Source organism: Camellia sinensis, chromosome 9, assembly GCF_055761805.1.
Source record: "Camellia sinensis isolate YWXY chromosome 9, ASM5576180v1, whole genome shotgun sequence".
Taxonomy (NCBI): domain Eukaryota; kingdom Viridiplantae; phylum Streptophyta; class Magnoliopsida; order Ericales; family Theaceae; genus Camellia; species Camellia sinensis.
Window position 1 is genome coordinate 195,062,588 of NC_138969.1, and position 12,778 is coordinate 195,075,365.

At 32.5% G+C, this 12,778-nt stretch overlaps 1 protein-coding gene across 1 annotated transcript; it reads right to left on the reverse strand.

Annotated features, from left to right (window-relative positions):
- Positions 1-2,373: 2,373 nt before the first annotated feature.
- Positions 2,374-3,267, reverse strand: LOC145800022 (uncharacterized). The gene is made up of 3 exons (XM_082889679.1): positions 2,836-3,267; positions 2,514-2,665; positions 2,374-2,419 (listed from the first exon to the last, which is right to left on the reverse strand). Exons 1-3 carry the CDS (start codon positions 3,265-3,267, stop codon positions 2,374-2,376), a joined length of 630 nt encoding a protein of 209 aa, XP_082745805.1.
- Between the last annotated feature and the right edge of the window lie 9,511 nt (positions 3,268-12,778).

Consider the following 12,778-nt stretch of genomic DNA (forward strand, 5'->3'; position numbering starts at 1 on the left):
CTTTTCCTCTAGATCTCTCCGCCGTGATGTTTCTTTATAATCCCTCTGAAAAATTCATGTTCAATCCATTTCTTCTCTTAGTTATATACCTACACATCCATTGAAATGATTCTTTTCGAAGTAGAATCAAATGGGTGCAAAGCTATAACCATCCATGGTATTTTCTGAAATGATTTTTTTCGGAGTAAAGATCAAATGGGTGCAAAGCTGTGTTGTTTTAAACCAACGAGTCCAAAACCTCATCTACCCAAAGGGAATAGTTTTTCTGATCAGAATGTTAGTCCTAGATTGACAAGTTCAAAACCTCGTCTACCCAAAAGGGATAGTTATTCTGAGAAAAATGTTAGTCCTATATTGACAAGTCCAAAACCTTGTCTACCTAAAGGGGATAGTTTTTCTAAGAAAAATGTTAGTCCTGGGCTAGTAGGGAAAAAGGATATAGCAACACTAGGGGAGTGTATTTTGGCTTCACCAGAGAGGAATGGAAATAATAAAAATCCTCAGTGCATCACCGGAAGCGACTTAAACATTATCAAACAGTTGTCAAAAAAGGTTTACTTGTCTTCTCCGGACCTGAGAACAGAGTTCTTCGCACCAAAAACCAGTTTTTCTTCACCGATGGACGGTTTGAATTCCAGGAAACCGTGGAAGATTGATGAGGGAGAAAATGAGTTTCCGGCTTCTTCTGGGAATAGAGGACAGGGTGATGGGAAGGTGAAGAAGACGAAGAAGGTAAGTTTTAAGTTGCCTCAAGAGGCTGATATTATCATATTTTATTCCCCAAGAGAGATATTTGATGAAAGAGATGAGTGAATGAAAATAACACTCTTTGTAGCATTTATTCTAAGGGTGTTGAAGGATTAATTTGTTCACTCTATGTTGTGGTTGTGTTCCTCAAAGTTCAGATTTTTCTTCATTTTATGTGGCTTACCATTTGTTTGTGAAGAAAATATTTCTTATAAAAAAAAAATTTGAAAAAAAAATCGTGGAAAATATTTACTTATGTTTGATAATATTCTTGAAACTAATGTGCTAGTGGTTGTGATAGTGGCAAGGTCGTTAAGATCGGAATCCTAACAGGATCGTTTTGGAGGTTTGTCGGATCGGATCGTAGGATCGGATCGAGAATCGTAAGATCCTACTAAAATGATAAAAAAATGTAATAATTTTTATATGACTAAATAACACTATCAAAATATATATAGAATAAGCCCCAAAAAAAGAAATATAACAATTCAATGTAGCATTCAAACATTTTTTTTCAAAAAAAGAAGTCAAAAACATAATAAAACCAAATACCAACATTTGCACACCATTGTCATTGTTTCTTAATGAAAACAAAACAAACTAAATAAAGGAAGAACAAATAAAAGATTACAATAAATCATCATTGTCGCCGAAATTATCATCATTATAGTCACAATCAGCATTAATCATTGCCACATCATCATCATCATCACCACCACCCCCGGTGCCATCCAAATCCTCAATGTCTTCACCAATAGTAGCATCTTCAAAGTCATGATCAAAATCCCTTCGAGCATCCATGTTTTGATCCATAGCATCATCATCACTTACTTCATGAACTTCATCATGTTCTCTACCAATATGATCACACCCTAAGTTAGAGTAAACAAAAAAATTAAAAGTAAAATTAAAGTTATAATTTCTAATTAAAACTAAAAGATGTGTACATAAACTTACATCATCCAGCACACTCAACCAATTTCCTTCTCTTGGAAGAGTCGGAGTCTCTCTTTCTGTTATCCATTCATCATCTGATGGGACATCATCCAGACATAATGGATTCACGATTGCTTGTCTATTCATGTGTCGTTGTCTCAATTTCAAATTGTACATGACAAACACCAAGTCATTCATTCTCTTTTGGTGCAAACAATTCCTCCGCTTTGAATGTACCATCTCAAAAGCACTCCAATTTTGCTTACACCCCAATGAACTGTATGTTAAACTTAATATCCTAATTGCAAACATCTTCAACTCAGGGCATTCATCACCAAAAGAGTCTCACCAATTAGCTACATGAAAGTTTAGTTATAAATTTAAAATTGATGAAATGAAAACAAATAATAAGATATTAAAAATGATACAAACCAACTTATAGTAAAATAAAAAAACACCTGGAGATTTCTTTTTTCTAGTCATGATTGCATTTTGTATGCCAAAGAGTCCTCTTGCACTCTTGAATGCATCAATTTGAAAATATATCTTCACCCTCTCATTAACTTTAGGAACCATTCTTTTAGGACATTTGTACAGCCCAATTTTAACCTCAACATCAGGCTAAAAATTGGGACTGTAATGAAACTGAGGGTTCAAGAAGTGTGCTGCAGCATGCAATGGGTGATGGAGTTAGGATTCCCATCTTCTATCAATGATGGTCCATATAGGATCATAGCTAACACCATTAAATAAAGATTATTAATGAACAAATAAAAAGTTTAGAGAAATATAATAGTAAAATAAATAAGTTTAACTAAATAAAAGTTTACCATGAGAAGACATTATTGAAATTGCTTTGAATTTCCTCTTTCGCACGATCCATTGCTTCGTAAATGAATCCCATCGCCGGATGCTCATCTGAATCCACTAATCTAAGTACTTTAATGAGAGGTACCGCAGCCTTCAAGCACATAGAAACGCCCTTCCAAAAAATACAATTATCTAAAACAATATCTTCAATTTTTTTTTATCCTTTTTAGACCTTGCAAATCGACTATTCCTCCACTTGGATGATGTAAACAAAGAGAACAATGCACCCTTTTGCTCATGAAGGCGCCTCAAGGTCAAGTAAGATATGGCAAATCACGTTACTGCGGGCCTAATAAGTTCAATACCTTTGGTGAACTCCTTCATCCAATGAATAAGATTTGTTCTTGAATAAATGTACGCTACAATTCTTTTTCCTTTTTTAATTATAACTCGATGAAGTTGGATTTGCTTCTCAAAATCCTCTAACATCAAATCTATGCAATGAGCGGCACAAGGTGTCCAAAACAAGCTCTTTCTCTTATCCATTAACATTTCTCCTGCCAACTTATAATTAGAAGCATTATTGGTCACCACTTGCACAACATGTTCCACTCCAACCTTTTCAACAACCTCATCCAACATCTCAAAAACCTTTTCACCGATTTTTGAAATGTTGGATGTATCCAATGACGATAGAAAGATAGTTCCATTAGGGCTATTGACAAGAAAATTACAAATTGATCTTCTTTTTCTATCCGACCATGCATCGGACATAATTGTACACCCGGTCTTCTTCCATTGTTCCTTGAACTCATCAAGTAATTGTAATGTCTATTGCACTTCTTTTTTTTAAAAAATGTCACCCTAATTTCATGGTAAGATGGTGGCACAAAGCCTTTTCTATAATCTCTAATTTTCTTAACCATAAATGGAAATATAGGGTTGTTGACACAATTAAAAAGAATTGCACTAGTGTAAAAAAATCGGGCAATTGTTTGACAAACATCATCTCTTTCTTTTTTCTTAAATAATTGATTGATAGTTTTTTTATTTTGATGCCGAGACTTATTCACCACAAATATCCATACGTCCATAATGTTTTTGTTTGTTTTCATGGCCACCGGCGTGCAATAATTCCACTTCTTCATCAGAATCATCATCACCAATATTAAGAATTCTCTTTTTCTTATTTTGAGACTCCAATGTTTGAGTTCTCAAAAGACTCATAAATTTTTTCCTAACATCTTCCGGAACTTGGGGACATGGTTCAACATTTTGATGAATGCATGCCAAATGGTTTTCTAATCTATATATTCCTCCAGAACAAGTAACATTACAGTATTTGCATTTTACCTTTTTGCTTGCAGCATCCACTTCAATGTCGTGTTCCCAACCAGGATCAGATCTGTGACCAGCAACATTTTTTCTCTTCCTGAACCAGAGGCTGACATTCCTACAATTGCAAATTGTAAACATTAAAAGAAATTCCAAGCCCATGTACAAATTTCAATTGTAAAAAGGCTTTAAACAAACCATCATTTGGCAAATTGTAAAAAGGCACAAGACAGTTCATGTTTTTTTGATAAGCAATCATGTTTTGCCTTTCTAATCAAAGAACCAATGGTGTTTAATTTAACAAGATTAAGTAAAATGAATCTTACAATGATTTAATTTCCATTCCCAAGAGCTAATGAAAACAACAGTACCATTATAATTTATAGCATTGCAGACAGCAAAGAAGAACAACGAAAATTGAAAAAGATAAAAAGGAAAGAAAAAAGAGAAATCGAACTACAATGAGAGCTAATGAAAACAGCAATAGCATTATAATTTATAGCATTGCAAGCAGCAAAGAAGAACAAGGAAAATTGAAGAAGAAAAAAGAAAAAGAAAAAAAGAGAAACAGAGCAAAAATAAGAGAAACAGAGCCAAAAAAATGTATATTTACAGTCTTACAGAGCCAAATATATATATATATATATAAGAGAAACATACAGAAATATACATATATATAATTTATAGAAAAAATAAATAAATAAATAAGAGCAAAAAAAAAAACCCCGAAGAGGTGATAAAGTGAAGAAAGAAAAAAAGATCAATGAAGAAAGAAGAGCTATGGAGTAGCGAAGAAAGAAGAACAGCAGAGAAGAAGAACAGTCTTCGAAGAAAAAAAAAGAGAGCAACATACAGTCTGAACAGCAGCGAAGAAGAGAGAGGAAGAAGAAGAAGAAGAAGCGTATCTGGAGTCGCAGCAGGTCAGGCTTCTTCGTTTGATGTTGAATCTCTCTTTCCCCAATTTGTATTGCCCTAATCGCAGTAGGTCAAGCTTCTCTATTGCTTTGTTTCTCTGCTTCTCTCATTTTTGCGCTCGATTTTGCTTTTAAGTTGCCAAAAAAATCCTTCAAATCTGGATCGCATGGAGTCGCGATCCAAATGCGATTCTAACGATCCCGACGATCCCAAAACGATCCTACCACGATCCTGATCTGGGGTCGATCGAAAGTACGAGTCGAATCAAATAGTGTATATTGGGTCGTAAGATCGTACGATCCTACGATCCGGATCGCGATCTTGACAACCATGGATAGTGGTGATAATTGTGGTGATGGGGTGATGGTAAGTGAAGGAGGCAGGAAGGGAGAAGAAAATTCAAAATTATAATTAAAATAAGTGAACATATTTTGAGTTCGTTTGGAATGTGGGTTGACTTTTTGACTATTTTAGCTTGGGGCTAAAAAGTCTCGTTTTGAATAAATTTTTTTAGCTTTTTTTACTTTTGTAAGAGAGAAAATAAAATGATTATGGATTGAATGTGACATTTTATTCTATTTAATTAAAATAACATATTTTATCCTATATAACTATTTGAGCCCAAACTAATATCCCAAACTGGGCCTTTAAAACTTCAAAATTTAATGAAGAAAAAAATTGTAACATTGTCAAATACAAATATGACTTAGGAGAGGGTTAGCCTGTTGGTTGAATTTGTTATTGAACCGGTCACTTTTTGTGACAATTCACATTATGTGCCTTTTTTTGTGAGGATACATTATAGACCTTTCCAATGACATATCACACCACATTCATAATTTTCATCATAAAACAATATGCACTTTTTTTATAATGCACGCTATAGATTTCTCTTTTTATTTTTATGCAAAGGTGATTTTTTAAAACAAGAAATTCACTTTTTAACTAAAATTTATAGAAGGAATATGGGACATTGTTGGAGATAAGGGTCGGCATTGGGTCTGGCCCGACCATCCCACAAAAATAGTGTCCAAGCCTGACAAGATTTTCAAGGGCCAAAAAACTTAGCCCCAAGCCCAGCCCAACAAGGTTGACCCATAAAAGCTAATGGGGCCAGTCCGTGGGCTAAGCCTACCAAGTCATATTCGGGTCTACCTTTGAGTTTTTTTTCTTATTTTAAAAAATAATAATAGATTCTATGTTTGGATCAGCCCATAATCCATTCAAAAAGGAACTTGGGCTAAGTGGAAGCCCAATGAACTTGAACCGGGCCGAGCATTTTTGGGCAAGAGATGCTTGTTAGCGTTGCAGTCTGCTCGAGTTCCACGAACCTAGGGCACACCTCCACGTGTAACTCCAACACCACAGCACGTGGCCCACTTACCTTAAATAATTATTAATTTTCATTATTAAAAAAAAATGTTATAAAATTATATTATTTATTTTAAATTTTATCAATCAATAACTTATTTTAAATTTTATCAATCAATAACTTTACAACCCTCATTAAAAATATATATATTGCAAATTAGTGGGACAATTATAAGTTAATTGCATTACAGATGGATTTTTTTTTTTACAACTCAGACATATAAGAAAGGCTTGCACCAAACTCATAAATAAATTTGTATACCATATACAGAAAAAACTTTTACCAGCATTAAAAATAAAATTATTTTTCCATTATTCTATTGAAAGTAATTTCCCTTACAAAAAAAACTTGAGTAGACTTTATTGTAAAATGATAATTTTTTTTTCCAATCAGGAATAAAATCTTCATTACAAAATAAATTAATAAAATTGAATCAATTTGGTATAACAATATTAAAGATTTGAAAAATAGATAAAAATCTCTATAGAAGGAAGAATCCACGCCTCTATAGAAGAGAAAATGTCCTCACAAGGAAGGAAAACAAACTTCCATATAGAAAATATTATTATATCAACAAACTAAAAGTTAAAAAATAAAATAAAATCAAACAGAAAAAAATCATATTCAAGTTGTCACCAAACTCATCCAAAAACTTAACTAGTTTCACAATCTTCAACTTGGAATCTGAAGACTCCACATTTACTAGTAAAGATAGAATATTAAGATTGAGATGGTCGCCTAGCGTGAAACAAATTTGGGATTGATATTGTGCCTTATAAGTTATAGGCATAGCACCATGTTGTGAGTCTGTGAAGGCGTGTCTTGAATTTATTTTAATGATTCGAACTGTTCATAGTGTAGAGTTTGTTGAGTAAACCATCTTTGAAAAAATGTTAATTAGATATCTGTAATTCACAATAAGACCATGTTTATATTTAGGAAAAATAAATGGATAGTATGGTTTTAATAATTTTTTAGGATTATTATTTGGCTTTATCATGGGGTTATACTTATCCGATTAATTTTATTTTTTTATATAGATAATATACTCAATGAACCCTATAATACGAATGGCTCAGATTATCAACATATGATCGGAATAAATCTCATGGGATGTGACAGCACGAGTGTTGTCATAGCACCCAGCCAAATTCGTGTGAAATAAATGTGTTATCTAACGTCGACCTTTAAACTATGAGAAGATCTGAAAACGAATCTTAAAGTATTGAGTAAACCTTAATAGTTAAAGGTCACACTTGAATATTATGTAATGGAATATATTACATAAGATAAGAGTATTTTTATTTAGAAGGAACGAATATTAATATTTTGAGTTACATAAAAAAAATATATATTTGACAACATTTAATCGGAGCATGGTCTGCATCATATAATTCTTAAATTCCATCATACTACTCTTTTTAACATATTTTTTCGACTAAATATTATGGGTATATATCATCTCCTAAGACTATAAAACAAACCAAATTATTTAAATTCAATTCATATTTATCTCATTAAAAGTTTATTTAATATTAAAACAAACAAAAGTTTAAACACATTTTAAAATTTATTAAGTTTTTAATTTAAACTTAAACAATCTATTACTTAATTCAATTCGATTATTTACACTCTAAAACTTGATTAAAGTTAATTTAATATTGACTCGAAACGTAAATAAATTAAACATAAACACATTTATGTAAAGAAAAATGCTTGAGAGCACTAATTAGTGCTCCCACTAATTAGGTGGCAGTGGGTCCCGTCATTAATGATGTGATGTTTTGGTCTTGGAGTTGTGTTTTTTTTTTTTTTTATACTTTTTTAATGCATTAATGCTATTAGTGGTGATGTTTTTAGTGGGATGAATCATTGTTGTTTATGTAAAACAATCCTGACTATAGTTATGAGATGGTAGAGCCCATCATAGATGATATTATTCAATTCAAATCGCTCCACTCAACGGCCTTGTTTGGCCAAGGTTTTTTTTTTTTTTTGAGTTAAAATTTATAAAATCAAAAAAAGAAGAAGTTAAAATAACTAATAAAATAAATTGTCGCATTAAATTCATAATCATTTTTTTTTCTTACAAATATCATATTCAACTATAAAAAAATTCAATCATCTTTTCAAATACATAATTTTTAACTTACAAAAACAGTCAAAAATTAAAATAGCCAACTTTCCAAACACCAACTTTATGTGAGTAGTTCTTTAATCTATTTTAGCCTTGTTTTGTAGAGTTTTATTATTATTATTATTATTATTATTATTATTATTATAAGTTAAAATCTAATAATTAGAAAGTAAAAAATTTAAAATATTTCTTCTCTAACTTTTAAATAATTAATTTTTTTCAACTTATTAAATTATTTTTGCCTAATAAATTATAAACAAAAGTTACACCAAACTATCTAGCAGAGACTCTTAAATTAAAATAAATTATGATTACCTCTTAAAATCTATACCAAATAGCGGCTTTGTATCTACAAACTTATTGTTTTAAGAGCAATGACTGAGACCCTCACAAAAACTCCATCCCCACAACCCCCCCGCATCATTCTATGTGAGAGAGAGAGGGGAAAAAAAATGCACATGACCAATCACACACATCTATACTATATATTAAGCAAAAGAGGATTTTTAACCCCAAGGCCTGTGGGAGCTCCAATCTCCTAATCCTAATTTTCTAATTTTTTGATTTAAAAAAAAAAACCTCAGCATTTATTGACTTCTCCCAACCCACAATCCCTTTTGACTTCTCTCATAATTATTGCAACACTCTTTTCAATTCCTCCCATATACTATGATTACACGCCAAAAAAAAAAAAAAAAAGATAAGAATTTAGCTATAGATCTCAAAAAGATATACCATCTAAATTTGAATTATGATTTAATAATATAATTATGTATTTTTTTATGTATATCTATCAAAATTTTAAATCACTTAATGGGACAAATTAATCAATTTTTCAAAATTATTGATTTTTAATTTACAAAATAGATTAAAAAAAACTATTGACTGATTTATTTATTTAATAACAAAAATATTTCATAATTTCTCTCTCCTAATCTCTCTCACAAATTTTCAAAAAAAAAATATTAAAACTTGCATTCATTTTCTTTTCCCAAAAAATCAGATAATATTTTCTATTAAAGTTGTAGATATCTACCTATAGTTTATATATTATATTATTTATTTAATAACAAAAATATTTCATAATTCCTCCCTCCTAATCTTTCTCACAAATTTTCAAAAAAAATATATTAAACAAAATGGAGTTTTTAACCCCCCAAGACCTATGGGAGTTTCAATATCCCAATCTGAATTTTTAAAATTTTTTATTTAAAAAAAGAAACTCAGCATTTATTGATTTGGTCAAAATCCACTGATCATCATTTATTAACTTTTTTCAATCCACATATCTTTCCACATGCCTGCAATTATTGATTTGGTCAAAATCTCCTGATCAGCATCTAAAATCCTCTTATACAAATAATTATAGATACAATTCGTGTGTAATTACTGCAATATCCTTTTCAATTTCTCACATACTGTCACGATCCAAACCCGGCCCTATGGGTTTAGCACCGTAACCGGCCAGTAATCCGAGATTACCGAAGGCCTGCTTAACAGTAGTACAGTAAAACAGAGTACAGGGCCTGGCGGAAGCCAATACAGTAAATGAATAATGTCCATTGAGCTGTGACAGTCTGCATGCCAAAAAGATTTTTCATGCATTCACATATACAAACAGTACAGTCTATATAAAATTTACAATCACACAGTACAGGGACCTAATCCCTTGATAGCAGTACGGTTAGCCGCTAACAGTCTATACAGTAATCCAAACAGTATGGAGACAGACGGGGGGAAAACAAGACACCCCAAAGCCATAGCATGGCAACTCGGAACCTCGCAGTGAGGCACAAAGGCTGGCTTGACAAAACTGGAGTCTAACCCACGCTCCTAGCTCCGATCTGGTGGCTGAGCACCTACATATATATATAAACAGTGAGCTAAACCCTAGTGAATAACATAATGCGTAAAGGGGTTATGAATGAAATGTCCTTACAGTAATGAAATCAGTTCATTAAACAATACTTCAGTCTTTCAGTCAAAACAGTTATTCAGTCATATGTGGTACATCCATTAGCATAGCAGTAAACAGTAGGTCTTAAAGACCGAACAGTAATGATGGCCATCAGTCAGTAAACAGTAGTGGTTCCACGAGGGAACCGACAGAGATCTCTGTAACAGTAACAGTAAACAGTAGGTGCTAAGGATGCCACAATACAGTTCAGAAGATAGGACATACATTCATTCAGTAAACAATATCAGTTCAGGAAACAGTTCAGTTCAGTATTCAGAAGATAATCATTTGAACATATCTTTACACAATTGTTACTCACAGAGTTTGGGCTACAGTATGCTAGAGCGTGCCTCTCCAGTCGCCAACCCTACACAGTTCACAGGTTGAACACACACTAAGCTACACAATTGGGAAAGATAACAACTTAATCCCTAATGCGTCGGTGTGTTCTACATCTATATCCTCAACAAGATGTCTTAAACTAGGCCTAATGCCTATTTGAAAGCATTTTCAGAAAAACAGAGTCCCGCTCGAGCGCAAGTTTCCCCACTCGAGCGGTCATGCAACAAAGGTACACGCTCGAGCGTAAACTTTCCCGCTCGAGCATACTGTAAAAGTACTGGATGGGTGAAATCTCCGCTCGACGCCCGCTCGAGCTTGAGACATGACTCCGCTCGAGCGGACTGTAAAACAGTGCAGAAAGATGCTGGATGCTCGGATTCCACGCTCGAGCAGCATTTCCCCCGCTCGAGCGGAAGTGCAGAATTTGGAAATTCCAGATTGCACCTCCAAGCTCAAAACCAAGTTGTTAACAACTCAAAACCGATCTTCTTGGGCTCATTTTCTGGAAAACTCTTATAAACACATGGAATAATATGATTCAAAGCTCAATTTTGAGAAATCAAGGCCCAAGGATGGTTAATTCAAACCCAATTTCATGAACAATATGAACATGCAAACATGCATGTATTCAAATCATTTTGAAGTTCCAATTTGATGCTCTAAGGAGCCAATTGATCCAAAAACAAGTTGAAAACATGGACCATTACAAAATTATGAACATGCATGCACCATTTTACCATGAATTTAATTCAAAACTCCTTAATTCAAACATGCAAGCATGAAATGAAGCTATAATTCCACATTCTTGAACCAAATCATGACTTAGTTCTACAATGAAGTATGAATCATGCAAGAACTAGCTCAATAATCACAAGAAGAAGATGAGTTTCCTACCTTAGTCTTGTATTCAAGGTTTAGGAGTCTAAAGTAGCAATCTACCCTTCAAGTTCTTCAATTAGCAAGCAAAACTCAAGATGGAAGACAAGTTCTCTCACTCTATCCCTCTCTTGGTCGGCTAGAGCAAGAAAAGGCTGAGGAAAATGTTGTTTTAATCAAATGCATTAGGTGTAATAAGGCTCAAAAGGTTTGAGGTAGTGGGCCACTACGAGGCTAGTTCGGTAAATAAGTCCAACTACGCAATTGATCAATAATTAATCTAATTTACTCACACCTAATCAGTTTTTAGGCAATTATACCACAAAATCACATTAATTATGACGATCATAAAACATTAATCCATTCCCAGTTCGGCCGCCGATAAGGCCTTCAATTAGCAGTTTAAACACTAAAATACGAACAGATCAAATAATTAATCGAACAGATAGAATGCAATTCAAACAGATGTATTCATTCAATTCAGTTTCAATTTTGGTCAGGCAGTTCAGTACTTTTAATCAGTCCAATTATCAGTCATAATCAATTCAGTTTAACGGTAATCGATGTTTATCGTAATTAATCAGTCATTAATCGACAAACAGTATGAGGGTTGTTACACATACATTATGGTTAGTGATAAGAAAAAAAATCTTAAAAAACATAATTTATATATTAAAAAAAATCTAAAACAAATATAAATATCTATAATTATCCCGTGCATAGCACGGGTGATAGGCTAGTATGGGAGAAATTGAAAAGAGTGTTGCAATAATTATGAGAGAAGTCAAAAGGGATTGTGGGTTGAGAGAAGTCAATAAATGCTGAGGTTGGGTTGGGAGAAGTCAATAAATGTTGAGGTTTTTTTTTTTTTAAATCAAAAAAATTAGAAAATTAGGATTAGGAGATTGGAGCTTCCACAGGCCTTGGGGTTAAAAACCCCTTTTTGCTTAATATATAATATAGATTCGTATGTAGTTACTGCAATACCCTTTTTAACTTCCTCTATACATTATAGTTAGTGATAAGAAAAAAATCTTAAAAAACATAATTTATATATTAAAAAAAATCTAAAACAAATATAAATATCTATAATTATCTCCTGCTTAAAAACCCCTTTTTGCTTAATATATAGTATAGATTCGTATGTAGTTACTGCAATACCCTTTTTAACTTCCACTATACATTATAGTTAGTGATAAGAAAAAAATCTTAAAAAACATAATTTATATATTAAAAAAAATCTAAAACAAATATAAATATCTATAATTATCTCGTGCATAGCACGGATGATAGGCTAGTTTAGAGTTATAGGAATCCCCAAATTGAGAGTTCCAAACTTTTTTCTTGTTTT

Coding starts and splice junctions, on each gene's coding strand:
- LOC145800022 (XM_082889679.1), bottom strand. CDS start 3,267: ATGTCCGATGCATGGTCGGATAGAAAAAGAAGATCAATTTGTAATTTT. Junction 2,666..2,835: donor TTGAACTTATTAGGCCCGCA/GTAACGTGATTT, acceptor ATTTTTTGGAAG/GGCGTTTCTATGTGCTTGAA. Junction 2,420..2,513: donor TTCAATAATGTCTTCTCATG/GTAAACTTTTAT, acceptor TAATGGTGTTAG/CTATGATCCTATATGGACCA.